This window comes from Chrysemys picta, chromosome 25, assembly GCF_011386835.1.
Source record: "Chrysemys picta bellii isolate R12L10 chromosome 25, ASM1138683v2, whole genome shotgun sequence".
Lineage (NCBI taxonomy): Eukaryota > Metazoa > Chordata > Testudines > Emydidae > Chrysemys > Chrysemys picta.
Window position 1 is genome coordinate 13,615,606 of NC_088815.1, and position 17,173 is coordinate 13,632,778.

The following is a 17,173-nucleotide window of genomic DNA, read 5'->3' on the forward strand; positions in this document are numbered from 1 at the left end:
CGGAAGATGCTGTCCCGCCGGGGCTGCAAACCTGAGGTCCTCATCCTGACCGTGGTGGGGATCGGCGGCCTCCTCTTCCTCTTCGTGACCAACGAGGACGAGCACGTGAGGAAGGCTGCCACGAGAGTCAGCAGTACCAGCCCCCCCACCCCCACGCCCGGCGTCCCCACCACCCCACGTCACGTCCCCGAGTGCAAGGAGAACTCCTCGGTGGCCAACATCTCCGGCTTCGCCGACCTGCCCGGCCACATCCAGGACTTCCTGCGCTACAAGCACTGCAAGGAATTCCCCCAGCTGCTGGACGCCCCCGACAAGTGCGGGGGGGCCGAGGGCTCCCCGGGGGTCTTCCTCCTCCTGGCCATCAAGTCGTCGCCCGGGAATTACGAGCGGCGGGAGATCATCCGCAAGACCTGGGGGGAGGAGAGGACGTACCAAGGGGTCCGGATCCGCAGGCTCTTCCTCTCCGGGGAGGCGGGGGATGCGCGGGAGGCCTGGAAGCTGAACCGGCTGCTGCGGCTGGAGGCGGCGGAGCATGGGGACGTGCTGCAGTGGGCGTTCCTTGACAGCTTCTTCAACCTGACCCTCAAGCAGGTGCTGTTCCACGGCTGGCTGGAGGCCCGCTGCCCCGGCGCCCGCTTCCTCTTCAACGGGGACGACGACGTCTTCGCCAACACGGACAACGTGGTGCAGTACCTGCTGGGCATGCGGGGCGCCAACGACGGCGACGGGCACCTCTATGTGGGGCAGCTCATCGCCAACGTGGGCCCCATCCGCGAGTCGTGGAGCAAGTACTACGTGCCCGAGCAGGTCACCGCCACCAACTCCTACCCGCCCTACTGCGGGGGCGGCGGGATGCTCATGTCCGGCTTCACCGCCCGCACCATCTACAAGGAGTCGCTGGGCATCGAGCTCTTCCCCATAGACGACGTCTACCTGGGCATGTGCCTGCAGAAAGCCGGGCTGGCCCCGGCCTCCCACATGGGCATCCGGACCGTGGGCGTCAGTGTGCCCTCCTCCAAGCTGGAGTCTTTTGATCCCTGCTACTACAAGGAGTTGCTGCTGGTGCACCGCTTCGTGCCCTACGAGATGCTGGTGATGTGGCGGGCCATTCACGAGCCGGACCTGCACTGCGGGAAGAAGCTGCAAGTCTATTAGAGCGTCTGAGGGGACCCTGGAATCCGAGGGGAGGGGGCACCGGGGAGGGATGTAATGCGAGGTTGAAGGTGCTAGGGCATCGGCGGGTGATGCCGCCCATCTAGGTCTTCGCTGCTGTGCCCCGAATGCTCCAGACCCATCACCTCTTTCTTGCTCTTGAGGCCTATTCCAGGAAGTCCCGGCTCCAGGGGGCGGGACTTCCAGGAACGAGCCTCAGCAGGACTTACGGTTGACGCTCGGTTGGCTAGCATGCATGAGGTGCACAGAGATGCTGAACGGCTCACTGGCTTCTGGTCCTGTCCCAACTGGTTTGGCCCATTTGCCATTCTTGGGATATCAGAAGCTTTTCCCACAGCTCCTCCCTTCCCCGTGGCGGCGATAAGCATTTCGAGCTGCTGCAGGGATCCCTTTGGGGCGGCTACCTCCGAGAAAGCAACTGCCAGAAGGCCGCCAGACCGGCGTCTCTCTGGGGTGGAGGGGGGAATTTCTGCCTCCTTGACTAACGGGCACATTGCCACCTGGGTGCCCGAATCCTGGGGCAGGATGTCACTGGCTTGGCCGATGCCCGGACGCTGCGTCTCTGGGGCTGAAGGTCCAAACGCAGCAGGAAATGGGTAGGGTGTCTGGCATGAGGAGCTTGGCTCGCGTCCCAGGCCCAGCCCCTGTTTCACTGGCGGCCCTAAGCGCAGGAGATGGGTGTCATGCACATCCCCACTCCAGAGCTCGGGGGCCAGATCTGCCCCGGCGTAACCAGCTGTGGCCCCATAAAGTCAATGGAGTGGTGCCTAGCGAGCCCTGGGTGAATTTGGCTCTGGGGCTCCGATGCAGAAGCAGACAGTACGAGGGGGATGAGTCTGGTGTTCTCAGCTGGGCCCGCAGGGGATCTCTGGCCTCCTCAGCTCCAGCCCAGTCCCTTGCTGCTAACGGTCTGGTTGGTGGATATATTGACTGGCAGGGCTGAGAGCAGAGAGAAGCGGTGTCTGCTCCCCACCCGCCCCTGCTCCTTGTGAGTCTGTTTGCCCTATGGACTAAGCTGGCAGGGGGTGAAGGGGGAGATAAACCAGCTTGAAGGATCGGAGCGTCAGCCCCCCGGGTGGCTCTGGGGCAGCTGTAGAAAAGCTCAGGAGGGCGTGTGTGTGTGTGGCTGCCCCCCCCCCCCCTTGCAGGACACGGCTGATAGTTACTAACTGAACTGGGCCCTTTCGATTCAGGCCTGTGGCTTGGTTCATGTAGGACTTGGCACGGCCAGACGGGCACGGGGGGCTGGTAGAGGCCCAACATACAACCCTCCCTGGATCTGCCCAAGCAGAAGGCAAACCCGAGATCTAAACTGCTGTTAAACTCAACCCACCGGCAATTTCTGTTGCTCAATCAAGAAAGCTACCAGGGTGCGGCCACAGAGCTGTTTGCCTCTTTAACTGCCTGGCACATCCTAGCTCCAACAAGCTGCTGCTGAGACTTTGCCACTCAATTGCCTTGTATGAGATAACAAGCCCAAAGTTCATAGGTCACTGGCCTTGGTTTGTTGGTTTTAGTTTCAAACCAGCTCCTCAACCGTTCCACTCCCCAGCTCCACCTTGCATTCAAATGCACCCCCCCGTTCTGAACCTGGCCCATCAATTGTTCAATGTCACGCAGAGCGCTGAGCTGGAGTCAGGAAATGCACAGGTTAAATCTGCTGTGGAGAGAACACGAACACGTCCATCCCCTCCCCAGCCTGCAGTTTAAAAAAACAAACCACCAAAAACCAGAAGTGGCAGGAAACTGAAGATCTGGTTCTATTTTCAGCACATGTTCTGTCAAGAGACCATCTCCCCTCCCTGCTTGGGGCAGAATTTTCCTGCCACCCCTCCCCCGGGTGGTGTTTGTGGAATCGCTCTGGACTCTGCAACCCAGATGTGGGGGGCGAAGCCACCAGCTCACAAGCCTGGGGGTGCAAAGGGCTGATGGGGGCGAGGGTTTGCTCGCTCTGAGGTGCGTCTGTGTGGCCTCAGGTCAGCAAAGCATTTAGTGACGGGCTTCCGTCTCCCTCCTGCTCCAGCCAAGCCTTTCAGCTCGCGCTGGTGCCACAGCCGGGGCTGCGGCTGGGCAATCGGTAGTTCCTCCCCAGCGGTTGGAGAAAGTTGTTTCAATCAGCCGTGTCCTGGGCTGGAGTTGCCTGTGCTGCGTGTTGGAGCTGTGACGTGCTGCACGGTGCATCACCTGGCTCGCTCTGTTCCCTGTACCGTTCGGCCTTCGTACGCAGGCCCGTACCGGGAAATGTGTGGGTCCCTGCTCCTGTCCCCTCCAGAAACGGATTCTGCCCCTTCCCGGTGGGGCCTTAACCCAAAGACTACTGAAGCTTCCCATGGGGGTGGGTGGGTTTTCTTTGCTCTCCCTTCCTCCCGTCCCTCCACTGAGAACTGACGCAACGTCCACAGAATAAATGAGTGTTTTTTATAACAAGTGTCCTGCAGCTTGGCTGGTGGCTGGCGGGGGGAGAGTTTCCTGGGCATAGCTCCAGGCGATGGGAGGGGGGAAGCCTGGCACGGATGGTTCTGTTGTGTGTAGCGTTGCCAGGTGTCCGGTTTTCGACCGGAACGCCCAGTAGAAAAGGGACCCTGGCGGCTCCGGTCAGCGCCACCGCCCGGGCCATTAAATGTCCGCTCGGTGGCACTGGCAGGCTCTCTACTTGGCTCCACGCGAGTCCTGGGAAGCTGCTGGCATCTCCCTCCGGCTCCTAGGCAGAGGAATGGCCAATGGGAGCTGAGGGGGCGGTGCGAGAGCCGCATGTTCCCACCTCAGCACAGGAGCTGGAGGGAGATGCTGGCAGCTTCCCGGGAGCCGCCTGAGGTAAGGCCGGAGCCTGTACCCCCAACCCCCTGCCCTGGCCCCACCCGAGCCTGCCCCCCCCAGCCAGAGCCCTCACCCCCTCCTGCACCCCAAACCCTGGCCCCACCCCAGAGCCCACCCCCCCATCTCAGAGCCCATACCCCCTCCCACATCCCAACCCTCTGCCTCAGCCCGGAGCCCCCTCCTACACCCCAACCTCCTTCCCCTGGCCAGATCCCTCTCCTGCACTCTGAACCTCTCATCTCCAGCCCCAGCCTGGTGAAAATGAGCGAGGGTGGGGGATGGAATGAGTTGTGGTGGGGCCTCGGAAAGGGGGTGGAGCAGGGGCAGGGCATTGGGTTTTCTGCAAATAGAAAGTTGGCAACTCTCGTTGCGGGGTGCATGCTCGGGGAAGGGGGTGCTTGTCACAGTGTATCAGGGCCTGGGTCCGGCAGCTGACCAGCCTGTTCAGCCAGCCCCCCGCCTCTGGGATGCTTCGGGAGACCCACTGCTATGCCTAGGGGCAGCACTCGCCCGCCCGCCGCTCCGCACGGACTCCTGTGCCTGCCGTGTTCCCAGCCCCGCCACCGTGCCTGGCGCTTGGCTCTGTTCCTGGCCTCTCCCTCCTGCTCTGACCACTAGGCCGGGGCGCCCACACCCCCTTCGCGACACTGTCACTGGAGGGGATTCCCGCCATTTAAGGATTCCCCACCTAAAAGATCTTGACAGCTCGGTAATGAGGGGACCACCAGGATGCCTGCGGGCCACCTGGCAGTGATTCGGGCCGGATCCTCGGCGGCTGTGAATTGGTGCAGCTCCGAGTTCAGGATCTGGCCCTTACGCCCCTCGGCTGAAGGGATTTTAGCCTCATCAGGACGCCTGGGTCCCCGACTGGGCTGTGGCCATGGCCAGGTTACAATTCGTGGAGCATTCGGTTCTGCTTGTGGGGAAGGTGTGGGGAAGGGGGTTACATCACAGCTTAATTAAAGTGTGGGGGGAAGCGTTGGGTGATTGGCCTCTCGGAGTGCAGTCGCTGGGGGGAAACCTGCGTGGGGCTCCTGTCGTCAGTGGAGAGGCGCACGGAGAGATTTGGATCGCCAGACGCTCCCCAGCCAGGGAGCTGAGAGTTGTGCCTAGCCCAGGCCTGGGGGTGGTTCCTGAGATGGCAATGGGCTGGCCTCGAGGGGGAAGATGTGATGAACTGGGACTGTTCTTAATGTGGTCTTTGAATGCTGCGTGGGGAGTGTTGGCTGGGAAGGCAGGGGAGTGTGGCTAGGATAGTCTGCATTGGGGGATGGGAGACTGGCCATAAGGGAGGATACCTGAGCATGTAAGGTGAGCACCCAGGAAGGGGTTAGAGGCCAGGTGACACCTTGGCCTGGGAAACTGAACAAAGGCTGCGGGAGGAGACACTGGGGAGAGAGTTTCAGAGCTGGCTGGTAGAATGGCTGGGAGGCAGATGGGGCTCTGACCCCCCCAAGGGGGCTGTGGTGCCCGGGGACCCCAAGATGGACCTAATTGGGGGGGGTCCTGTTGTCTGTGCCTGCAAGACCTGTCTTGGACTGTGTCCCTGTTGTCTAAATAAACCTTCTGCTGTACTTGCTGGCTGAGAGTCATGGTGAATCGCAGGAAGCCGGGGGTGCAGGGCCTTGTGTCCCCCCCACACTCCGTGACAGCAGGATGGGATCGTCCATCTCTCCCGGCCTCGCTGGGCAGAATGGCACTGGAGCAGCGCTACACCCTCCCCGGGGAGGCAGCTGGCCTGCAAGATGGAGGCAGACATTGGCACTGTCGCTGGTTGGGCCGTTCAAGTCACTGGCCCTTCCTATCACTGGACTAGGCTGGCAGGGGGCGAAGGGGGAGATGAACCAGCTTGAAGATCGGAGCGTCAGCCCCCGGGTAGGGGCAGCTGCAGAAAACCTCAGGAGGGCGTTTGTGTGTGGCTACCCCCCTCTTTCCCAGCGCCTGTCTGGGCAGATATTCCAGTGACGCGTGTGGACTTGTGCTCTAGAACAGGACCCCACTCTGAGAAGCACCAGGAGACGGGCCATACCCCGCTGGTTTCGGGGCCCACCATCCTGTGCTGAATCAGCACTAGAGACTCAGGGTGTAAAACTGCATCTCTGGTGGCCGGGGAGGGAGCAAACGGGGGCCTCGCTTCACCTCTGGCTCAGCTGTGTCCTGACTGTACTAATAACCCCCCAACGCTGACCCCCACTCCTCCCAGGGGCACGGTCCTATGGCACCAAGGGCTGATTTCCAAAGTGCTGCCCTGTCCCTGAAAATCCAGCCTCATGCACACTCCCAAGCCCCTTGCAGGACACGGCTGATAGTTACTAACTGAACTGGGCCCTTTCCATTCAGGCCTGTGGCTTGGTTCATGTAGGACTTGGCACGGCCAGACGGGCACGGGGGGCTGGCAGAGGCCCAACATACGACCCGATCTGTTCAAGCAGAGGGCAAACCCGAGATCTGAACTGCTGTTAAACTCGACCCACCGGCAATTTCTGTTGCTCAATCAAGAAAGCTACCAGAGTGCGGCCACAGAGCTGTTTGCCTCTTTAACTGCCTGGCACATCCTAGCTCCAACAAGCTGCTGCTGAGACTTTGCCACTCAATTGCCTTGTATGAGATAACAAGCCCAAAGTTCATATGTCACTGGCCTTGGTTTGTTGGTTTTAGTTTCAAACCAGCTCCTCAACCGTTCCTCTCCCCAGCTCCACCTTGCGTTCAAATGCTCCCCCCCCCCCCCGTTCTGAACCTGGCCCATCAATTGTTCAATGTCACGCAGAGCGCTGAGCTGGAGTCAGGAACTGCACAGGTTAAATCTGCTGTGGAGAGAACACGAACACGTCCATCCCCTCCCCAGCCTGCAGTTTAAAAAAACAAACCACCAAAAACCAGAAGTGGCAGGAAACTGAAGATCTGGTTCTATTTTCAGCACATGTTCTGTCAAGAGACCATCTCCCCTCCCTGACTGGGGCAGAATTTTCCTGCCACCCCTCCCCCGGGTGGTGTTTGTGGAATCGCTCAGGACTCTGCAACCCAGATGTGGGGGGCAAAGCCACCAGCTCACAAGCCTGGGGGTGCAAAGGGCTGATGGGGGCGAGGGTTTGCTAGCTCTGAGGTGCGTCTGTGTGGCCTCAGGTCAGCAAAGCATTTAGTGACGGGCTTCCGGCTCCCTCCTGCTCCAGCCAAGCCTTTCAGCTCGCGCTGGTGCCACAGCCGGGGCTGCGGCTGGGCAATCGGTAGTTCCTCCCCAGCGGTTGGAGAAAGTTGTTTCAATCAGCCGTGTCCTGGGCTGGAGTTGCCTGTGCTGCGTGTTGGAGCTGTGACGTGCTGCATGGTGCATCACCTGGCTCGCTCCGTTCCCTGTGCCGTTCGGCCTTCGTACGCAGGCCCGTACCGGGAAGTGTGTGGGTCCCTGCTCCTGTCCCCTCCAGACACGGATTCTGCCCCTTCCCCCGGCCCGGTGGGGCCTTAACCCAATGAAAACTGAAGCCTCCCAGTGGAGTGGGTGGGTTTTCTTTGCTCTCCCTTCCTCCCGTCCCTCCACTGAGAACTGACGCAACGTCCGGAGAATAAATGAGTGTTTTTTATAACAAGCGTCCTGCAGCTTGGCTGGCGGGGGAGAGTTTCCTGGGCATAGCTCCAGGCGATGGGAGGGGGGCGGCCTATCATGGATGGCTCTGTCATGCGTAGGGTTGTCAGGTGTCCGGATTTTGACCCAGTCAAAAAGGGACCGGGCAGCTCCGGGCAGTGCCACCGACCAGGCCATTAAAGTCTGGTCGGTGCCGCAGGCAGGCTCCCTACTTGGCTCCACGCGAGTCCTGGGAAGCTGCTGGCATCTCCCTCCGGCTCCTAGGCGGAGGGATGGCCATGGGGGCTCTGTGCGCTGCCGCTGCCCCCGCCCCCACCGCCTGCTCAGCTGCTCCCATTGGCCAGGAACCACGGCCAATGGGAGCTGAGGGGGTGGTGTGAGAGCTACGTGTTCATATCTCAGCACAGGAGCTGGAGAGAGATGCTGACAGTTTCCCGGGAGCCACCTGAGGTAAGCACCGCCCAGAGCCTGCACCCCCTCCTGCACCCCAACCCCCTGCCCCAGCCCGGAACCCCCTCCTGCACTCCCAGCTGGAGCCCTCCCCTTCCCTGCATCCCAACCTCCTGCCCCATCACAGATCCCCCTCCTGCACCCTGAACCCACCCCAGAGCCTGCATCCCCAGCTCAGAACCCGTGCCCCCCTCCCACACCCCAACCCCCTTCCCCAGCCCAACTCCCTCTCCTTCACTCTGAACCCCTTAACTCTGGCCCCACCCCAGAGCCCGTACCCCCAGCAGGAGCCCACATCGCCTCTCCCCCTCACCCCCCAACCCCCTTCCCCAGCCCAGTGAAAATGAGCGAGGGTGGGGGAGAGCAAGCGATGGAGGGAGGGGGATGGAATGAGCAGGGGCGGGGCCTTGGAAAGCAGGTGGGGCAAGGGTGTTGGGTTTTCTGCAACTAGAAAGTTGGCAACTCTTTCTAAAGTGTGGGGGGAAGCGTTGGGCGATTGGCCTCTCGGAGTGCAGTCGCTGGGGGGAAACCTGCGTGGGCTCCTGTCGTCACCGGAGAGGTGCACGGAGAGATTGGGATTGCCAGACGCTCCCCAGCCAGGGGGCTGAGGGTTGTGCCTAGCCCAGGCCCGGGGGTGGTTCCTGAGATGGCAATGAGCCGGCCTCGAGGGGGAAGGATGGGATCGTCCATCTCTCCCGGCCGCGCTGGGCCGAATGGCCCCGGAGCAGCGCTACACCCATCCCGGGGAGGCGGCCGGCCTGCAAGATGGCGGCAGACATTGGCGCTGTCACTGGTTGGGCCGTTCCAGTGACTGTCATTGGAGCCCCTCCGCTGACCCCAGCGGGCCCGGGCCCGGGCGCTAACCTCCCGTTGTCCGCCCCGGCCTCGGTAGAGCCGGCTGGGAAACTGGGCGCCCTCTGCACAGCGCTGTGACGCTGCAGGCCCACGCCAGCCCGCTTCAGTTTGCGCTGGATTTTCTCCACCCAGCGGCGGTTGGCTGGGCAAGGCCGGGCGTGTGTGCTCGTAAAACCGCCTGTGTGCTCGTGAAACTCCCTGTGTGCGTTAAGGCTTGGCTCGTAAAATCCCGTCCCTGGTCTAGCAGCAATAAGAGTTACGATTATGGCAAGTGACTACACAAAGGAGTGACAAACCAGCCGGCTGTGGGCGTAGTCAGCCAGCCAAGGTCAGTGGCGCTCAGAGGGGGGAGGCTGCTCGGGAGAACTGGCTTGTGCGACAGTAGACTGCAGCTGTGAGCCACTGGTTGAAGCGCTGGGTAGGCCGCTAGGACACCTGGGTTCTCTTCCTGTCTCTGCCACTGACTCAGTGGGACCTTGGGCACAAGGCCCAGTGCCTCGATTTCCCCATCAAGCCGATGGGTACAGCACCTTAGGAAAGGACGTGGTGATTGCTGAGCTGCGATGGGCTGGGCTGGGACTCTGGGGATCTGGGTTCCAGTCCCAGCTCTGCCACTGACCTCCTGGGTAGTGTCAGGCCAGTCACATCCCTTGGTGCCTCAGTTTCCCCTCCTGCCCTTTGCCTAGTAGGCTGTGAGCTCTGTGAGGCAGGGACTATCTGGGCAGCACCTCGGGGAGCCTGATCCTGCACGAGCGGCGGCTCCCCGCTCAGTCAGTGCTTGCCAACTCTGCCAGGATGGGGAGAGTTGGCCTGGGCCTGAGAGCCAAGGGAATGGTGGGTTTTGTCCCACATCCCTTCACAGCTTCCCTGGCTCCTAACCGCTAATTGCCTGGAACGAGGCAGCGGGCGGCTCGGCTTCAAGACAATGTGTGGAGCGAAGCCAAAAGAACAACCACGCCGAGGCTGGGGCATTTCCCCGTCCGGAGAGGGGCAGAGCCCGGCAGGCCAGGGGACGGTGGGCAGCACCCCCGTAGGCTGCTGCAGCCTTGGGAGCAGGTGCTGAGGAGTGGGATGGGAAGGTCTGACTGCGGGTTCCTCCTGGCTTCACTCCTGCTGCTGGGGCGCTGTCAAGCAGCCATTAGCTATCAGCCTGCTGGCCCCGCAGCTTCCCCCAGACAGCGGGAGGCTGTTCAGGGGTCACCCAAGGCGCCCGCTTCATCCCTAAAGTAAAGCAACAACGTGGCCGTGTGAGCGTGCCCTGGGGAGCTGGGTGGGAGGATCCCAAACTGCATTCGGGCAGCAGGGACCCACCCGGGCCACTGGAGTCCGTCACGGGGCAGGTCCTTCCAGTGCCAGCCCGCAGGGTACAGAACAAGCTGTGGAAGTCCGCGGAAAGGACACGGCATGACACTAAATCTCAGAGCAGCTGGCCCTGCTCGGAGGGAACAGCCTGTCCTGGAATCGCACGTGGCAGCATGAGAGCATGGGACTGAGGATCAGGACTCCTGGGTTCCATTTCTGTCTTTCACCCGGCCTCAGGTTTCACCTCTCTTTGCCTCAGATTGCCTGCCTGCGGGAGGGAGGGGTGTGTGTGTGTGTGTGTGTGTGTGTCTCTCTCTCACACACACACACACACAGCTTTGAAATCTTTGAGGGAGGTGACGATGTGATATAATATCAGTTGTGTGTGTGTGTAGAAATCCCTGCAAATCAGGAAAAAACCCTCTGCAATTTCTAAGCCAAGACCGAGGGGGGCGGTGGATTCTCCATTGCTGGCCATTTTAAACTCAAGCCTGGACATTTTCTACCCAATCTGCCCGAGGAATGATTTGGGGGCAGCCCCATGGCATGCCGGGAGGGCGCCGAGGCGCAGCACGACTCCCTGGTGAAGCTGTGCGGCAGGGAATTCATTCGGCCCGTCGTCGCCTCGTGCGGGGGATCCTGGGGGAAGTTCTACTGGCACGCCGGGCAGGAGCCAGGCAAAGCCCGCGGTAAGTGGGGGCCGGTTCCTACTGCGGCTTCGCCAGCCCTGACGTGAACCCTGCTGCTGTGGGCCGTGCGCTCCCTGGGGCGAGGAGGGGACAGCTCCAGCAGGCCAGCCCATGACCCGTCATTCCAGCATTTAAGAGGCTACGGGGCTGGGGGCAGGGAGGGTGTCTCCCAAGCTCCCACTGCAGCCCAGGGAAGTGGTGTTGTGGGAGCCAGATTTGGTCCCTAGATCCTTCCTCTGCGCTGGCTGGCGCTGGCCTGGGTTGGTAACAGGATGTTGTTCAGAGTCACCGAGGAGAGCAAAGGGGGTGAGGGATAGAGGACCCCCCCGCCCCCATGCGCACGTATCCCAGCCCCTGTTTGCTCTGCTGGCCTCAGAGCAAAGTAGGACCGAGGGGGGAGTGAGGGCAGCGAAACCCCCAAACGTGGAATTTTGAAAGCTTTCGGGGGGGGGTTTGAAACCTCCAATGCCGACAGCCCCTTGGAATGAGATGGAGCGACATGGTCTGAAAGGGCCTGGTGGGAAAACGTGATCAAAACCCAGCCCTTTTCCCGTGGAAAAAGCTCATTTGTGATGAACGCCCCCCCACCCCACTCAAAGGGCAAAGGCTCCAGTCAGCGGCTTGGGCAGAAAGAACCATGTGGGACAATGGCCTCGGGTGCTCTGGGTGCCAGGGTCGGGTGCTAAGGGCCAGGGAGCTGAGTCCATCCCTAGCTAGCCACGCTGGGCCTTGAGTCAGGGCAACTCTACGGAGAGCCGCGCCCTCCCTCAGCTGCTGGGCAGCAGAACCCCCCGTGTAATCCACGTAACTACAGAGCCGCTGCCGAATTGGTTTGTAAAGGAAGGTTCATTAGTGATCCCTGTCGCCTTAGCTTGATGAGTGCCCCCACCCGCCCTCCAGCTCCAGGTCCAGGTGTGGGGGCACTGCTGGAGAGGATGAGCCCTGCTCCGGGGGCGTGTAAAGGTGGTGATGTGCTAACCCTGCTCAGTTTTCCCCCGTCCTTCGGCCTGAGCAGAGAAGCCCGACGTGGGGCAGCCGGACTCTGATCCCTCTGCCACCCACAGACCCACCTCCTCTCCCTCTCTCAGCTAAACCGCTCGGGTGACTGAACAGTGACCAGTTCTCCGCTGGCCCCGAGGCGGCTGAAGGCCCTGGCTCCCCCGAGGGCACCAGACACCCTGCCCGGGCGGCCGCGCTAGGTCCCCAGGAGAACCCCGGAGCTGCCCTCCTGCCCCGGCACGACATCGGCCCAGCTGCACCCGGGGCTGGACCAGAGCGGAGATGATGCCCTTCTGTTAGGAGCCAGCTGTCCAAGGGGGTTTCTCGCCCGCCTGAGTGCCGACGAAAGCCTGGAACTGGGACTCTCAAAGGCTCAGGAACCGGAGACCAATAAACAGATGCCAAAAGTAAATTTTTTTTTAAACCCACCTTGTAACTTCGGGCGGGGGAGGCGGGGGGGGGGGGGGAGAAAGGGCTGACTGGCTTTTTGAAGGTGAGGGACTGGTTTGCCAAGCCTGGATTGATTTCAAAGTCCCTTTAACTCCTGCCAAAGGCCGGGCTGACGTGTACGTGTTTCTAGTGACGAAAGCGCTCTGCTTGGCCGCAGCAGAATTCAATTTTGATTTCCGTATAATTGTGACAGATCAGAGCAATGTTCACTGGTAGGCATTTTTTTCCGATGTTTAGTCTATTTCAATCTGCATAGTTGCAAGAAATTATTGGGGGGGTGGGAAATCAGACAATAATGATTTAATGACAGTCGCCTTCAAGGTTCAAAAAGTTAAAGTTTAATCACGTTTAAATCACAAATTGGTGTCAGTGTCCTGGGTAGAAACATACAAAGTAACTCTCCTTAAATCAAACTGTTATCGTCAAGCAGCCTTTTTCTCACGTTGCCTCTCTGTAAATGTTGATTGTTATCGCTGGCAATAATCCTTCCTCGGTTTGGGTGTGTGCGGAGAAATCGACGGTTCCCAACAGTTACTGATTAAAATGCGAATCCTGCCCACCCGAGCTATGCAATCTAGTTCATCTCGAATGCGCCGGAACACCGTTTGGTAAATCGTGTATATTAACTCTTTGCAAAGCGGCGTACGGCTCAGGTGTCCCTGGGGTAAAGCGCCTGCTATGCTGTCAAACAGCTGGGTTTGGGGTAAATGAAATTTTCTGGGAAAAGGTTTCATGTGACAAAAACATTCCTACTTTTGTTGAAGAGCCAAACACATTCCAGTTTTTGGCCATGACATACAAAGGGTTTTTGGCATTTCAAGACAAAGACATGTTGATGTTTTTTAAATGAAAACCTGAACATTTTCACAGGAAACTTCCACGGCCTATAACAAAAGAAAAGTTTTTCATTTTCATTTAAACTTTTGCTTTTGGGGTGTGGGAGGGGAATTCCTCAACCACCTCTCTGCTTCAAAGACCAAAACTGTTTGCTTCACCCTACAAGAATCCTTGAATTCAGACCTTGCAGTTTTCTCTGAATAATTAAATTAACTCATAATGGTGCTGTTCTTCTGTGTCTCTCTTCAACTGGCGACGCTCTGGGTGGGTGGGTGTTGCTGAGATTTCCAGTCCTTTCCCCCCTTCCAAGAAAAGCTGGGGTGTGAAAAGCCCCCCAGAAAGGCACCGCAGCTCTCTGGGTAATACAGAGCGGTTCTAGCTGGTAGCATCGGGCGAGTACAATCCAGGTGGAGTTCCCAGCGGATGGTTCTGATTTGTGTTCAAGGACCGTGTCGCAGCGCATGAGTGAAGCACGCGGGGCAGCGAGGCCCAGCCCGCCCTAGAGCGGCGTGGGGTGGGGGCCTTTCTGGGAGGTGCTTTGGTCACACACTAGCTCCCGGGCACAGGACAGGGGTCACGGGGTGAAGTTCTCCAGCCCGTGTTATACAGGAGGGTCAGACTGGCTGGGCTGATTGACTCTGCGGCCCATCGCATTCCTCAGCAACGGGCGGCTGACTCCGTCTCCCCAGTCGCCCGCACGGGCCAATAGCAGGGAACGCGCCTTGGCCTCCCCCCTGCCAAAGCCAAGTCCTAAACTGGGGAAGCGACGATTCTGGACAGCACCAGCCGCGGCTGAGTCAAACCCGTTAGCCACCGGGCTGGGCCAGGGACGCAGCCCAGCGGGAGGGAGCCTGGCGGCTCTGGGGCTGGCAGTCCGGTCCCGGCCCCCAGCCTGCCAAGCTGCGGAGGAGGAACGTGTCTCCACAGGAGCCTTGGCGGGATCAGAGCCCTCGGCAGCAAACCCGGGACCCTTTGCTGCCCTGCCTCGAGCATGCGTCTGGCTTAGCCCCGGAGCCTGGGCTGCCAGAGCCCTCGTCAAGCCCCCTGTGTGTCCCGCCGTCCTCTTCTCTGGGGGCGAGGGCCCTCCCCCGGGTTCAGTCCCTGCAGTTTCACAGCGTGGGCCCGTGCGTGGGACCCTGCGCAGCTCATGACCCTGCAGTCAGCGGCGCCCCAGGCGTGCATGGCAGGGTCTCGCCTCTCAGGGGCGAGGGGTGGTGACAAGTCCAGACGGGAGCGGGGGGCCCCTGGGCCGCCCCTCCCCCGGTCCTGCTAGCCTCGGACCTTGCTCCGGCTGTCGCGCAGCGCCTCAAGCTTCGGCCCCAGCTCGCTGAATTTGGGCCTCTTGTTCTGGCTGAAGGCCCAGCAGCTCAGCATCAAGCCGTGCACCTGGGGGGAGAAAGGGGGGGCGGAGCCGTGAACACAGAGGGGGGAGAGGGACGCGCGCAGCAGAGCCACCCCCGCCCTCGGGGAAGCACGGGCTCCTTACCTCGGCGGGGCAGCCGGGGGGGCGCAGGGAGCCGCCTGTCGTCCTTCAGCAGCTCCAGCAGGTGGCAAATGATCGGCATGGGCTTGTCGAGTCCCATCATGCGGAGAAATTCCTGCGAGGCGGGGAGGGAAAACAAGGCAGGAAATGGAAACTCTGGGAGTGGATTGGTCTCCCTCTGCAGGCAGGAGTGGGGATTGCGAGGTCTCTTTTTAAACCGGTTTCCCTGCTTTCTCCCCTGGTCAGATGTGACTTTGTCTCCCTCCACAGGCAGGAGTGGGGATTGCGAGGTCTCTTTTTAAACCGGTTTTTCCCTCATGCCATATAGTCTCCTTGGTCAGATGTGACTTTGTCTCCCTCCGCAGGCAGGAGAGGGGACTGCAAGGCCATTTGCTTTTTTAAAATCTGATTTTTTCACCCTACTATATAGTCCCCCGTGGTCACCCTTTAGTCTATCAAAGCTCCATTTACAAAGGGGTAATCAATACCGAATCGAAGTTCTGTAAGCAGATAACAGTCGTGAAGGGAGGGCATCGGAGATGGTTATGTGCATAGCAAGGTTAGCTGGCATAGAGGCTGTTCGCAACCTATTGACAGGGTTGGACTCTAAGTGTTAACTAGGTATTAAAATATTGATTTGCCATTTATCACCTCTTTGTCAACTAGGTACAAACTGAAATTTCACATAACCCACAGCCGCCTTCAGAAGCGGAAGCTGCCAGTTTAGTTTACCGTGGATGGGTCACTTGTGTGCAGTGTTTGCTCAGATAAGTGACCAAATGGGGGGATACCTTGCAGTGGGCAGCATCGGGGCTCACCTGTGCAACTTACTGCTGCAGGATATTAGTGACGCAAGGAGCTTAGTTGGCTTCTAGGGGCTTAGATATTTATTAAGTCACAAGGGTTCTCAGCTCTCATGCTTCAGGGTACGAGCTGACTGGGGTCAGGAAGGAATCCCAGCCCCTCCCCTGGTAGGCTTGCCCCATTAGGAGCACTCTGAGGCAGGGGAGTTAAACCGTCTGAGGCATCCAGTGCTGGACACTAAGGGGATCATGGGGTTGTTCAGCAGTTCGTCCGGGGCAATCCCAAATGTACCAGGCCAAGTTCAGCTCTGGTGTAACGGGGGGCAGCTCCCAGGGGAGCCCATGGGGAGATGTGCCTGATTCAGCCAAAGGTCTTTCCTGGCAGCAGAGACTGAGACCCTCCAAACTCACGGCACCTGTGGCGCTCGCGGGAGACGCACCCCTTAGGGGAAGCTGCGGCTAGTGGTCTCACCTCGGAGGGGCTTTGGCTTCTGTTGCTGTACGTGAAGAGCTCGTAAAGGACGACTCCAAAGCTCCAGACGTCGGACTCGCGGGAGAACACGTTATCCGACAGGGACTCAGGCGCGTACCTGGCCGGGGAGGAGGCGGTTAGCGAGGTAGGTGGGTGAGCTGCAAGCAGAGGGCCCATCAAGGTACTTGTTTGAAGGCGGATGGTTGTGTGGGTGAGGGCTTCTCCCCTCCAGAGACAAGAGGGGCAGAGAGAAGGGGCAGTTTGTCCCCAGCCGGAGACAATGAGCCCAGCTCAATTGGCGTCAATGGGAGCTGCACCATTTTACGTCAGTTGAGCACCTGGCAGAGTATTTTAAAATTCAACATTTTTGAGCTCAAAGTCCCCCATGGACTGTATCAGAGAACTCCAACATCCCCCCCACGCCCAGACTCCCGTTCCCCATCTATCTAGGCATCCCTTGTCGCTACTGTATGGGAGCACCGGGGGAGACAGCTGAGTCTAGTAGATAGAGCATAGGGCGAGGGGGCAAGAATCCCCTGGTTTTATTCCCAGTTCTTTCACTGACTCGCTAGGTGACTGCAGGCCTGTGCCTCAGTTTCCCCACCTGTAGAATGGGACCGACAATACGGCTCTACAGGGCAACTGTTTAGCTGATGTTTGCAAAGTACCGTTGTTAGCGCGGACTGCGTGAGAGGTGTGAAATGGCCCCACTGGCAGGAAGGTTGGATCGTACTGTGGGTTGGGGGAGCACTCAGAATCTCCCCAGCGCTCGTAAGAGGTCTATCCTCCTTCCACAGAGGGGAGAAATGAGGCACCGAAAGCGGAAGTGTCATGGCCAAGGCTGCACAGGGAGTCTGTGGCAGACCTGGGAAAAGAACCCAGGTGTCCTAGCTTTCAGCTGCTCTGGGACCTGCAGCCCGCCCCCCAGCGGAGCGCAGTCCTCCCCTACCAGAACACGGGGCTCTGTCCCGGCTCCCGCACCACGTAGTACTCCTTGTCCTGGGGGAGCAGCTTGGCCAGGCCGAAGTCCCCGATCTTCACGTGGGTCTCGTTCTCCACCAGGATGTTCCTGCTGGCCAAGTCTCTGTGAACGTAGCGCTGGGATCCCAGGTACTCCATGCCCTGGAACAGAGACGCTGAAAGCCTCCAGCTGGAGGCAACGCACGCCAATCCCACAGGGGGCCCTAGCTCCGGCCCTGGGAACCCCGCTCCCTGCCTACTCGGAATCAGAGAGCCAGCCGGCCCCGCTCCGTGCACCTGCCTGGG

The 17,173-nt window shown here is 59.8% G+C and overlaps 2 protein-coding genes across 7 annotated transcripts in view; one reads left to right on the forward strand and one right to left on the reverse strand.

The window, feature by feature from the left end:
* B3GNT3 (UDP-GlcNAc:betaGal beta-1,3-N-acetylglucosaminyltransferase 3) overlaps positions 1-13,041 on the forward strand; it is a 30,394-nt gene extending 17,353 nt beyond the window's left edge. For 5 of the 6 annotated variants that reach the window (XM_065578309.1, XM_065578312.1, XM_042861939.2 and 2 more), the window contains exon 2: positions 1-1,924. In XM_065578309.1, coding sequence (XP_065434381.1) covers positions 7-1,155 — 1,149 coding nt within the window. In that variant the 5' untranslated portion in view covers positions 1-6 and the 3' untranslated portion in view covers positions 1,156-1,924. The other variant, XM_065578307.1, reaches the window with a different exon arrangement.
* JAK3 (Janus kinase 3) overlaps positions 12,628-17,173 on the reverse strand; it is a 24,622-nt gene continuing 20,076 nt past the window's right edge. The window contains 5 exon segments of the mRNA XM_005278926.5: positions 12,628-14,535; positions 14,636-14,656; positions 14,658-14,747; positions 15,908-16,025; positions 16,857-17,029. Of these exon segments, the coding sequence (XP_005278983.2) occupies positions 14,419-14,535; positions 14,636-14,656; positions 14,658-14,747; positions 15,908-16,025; positions 16,857-17,029 (519 nt within the window). The 3' untranslated portion in view covers positions 12,628-14,418.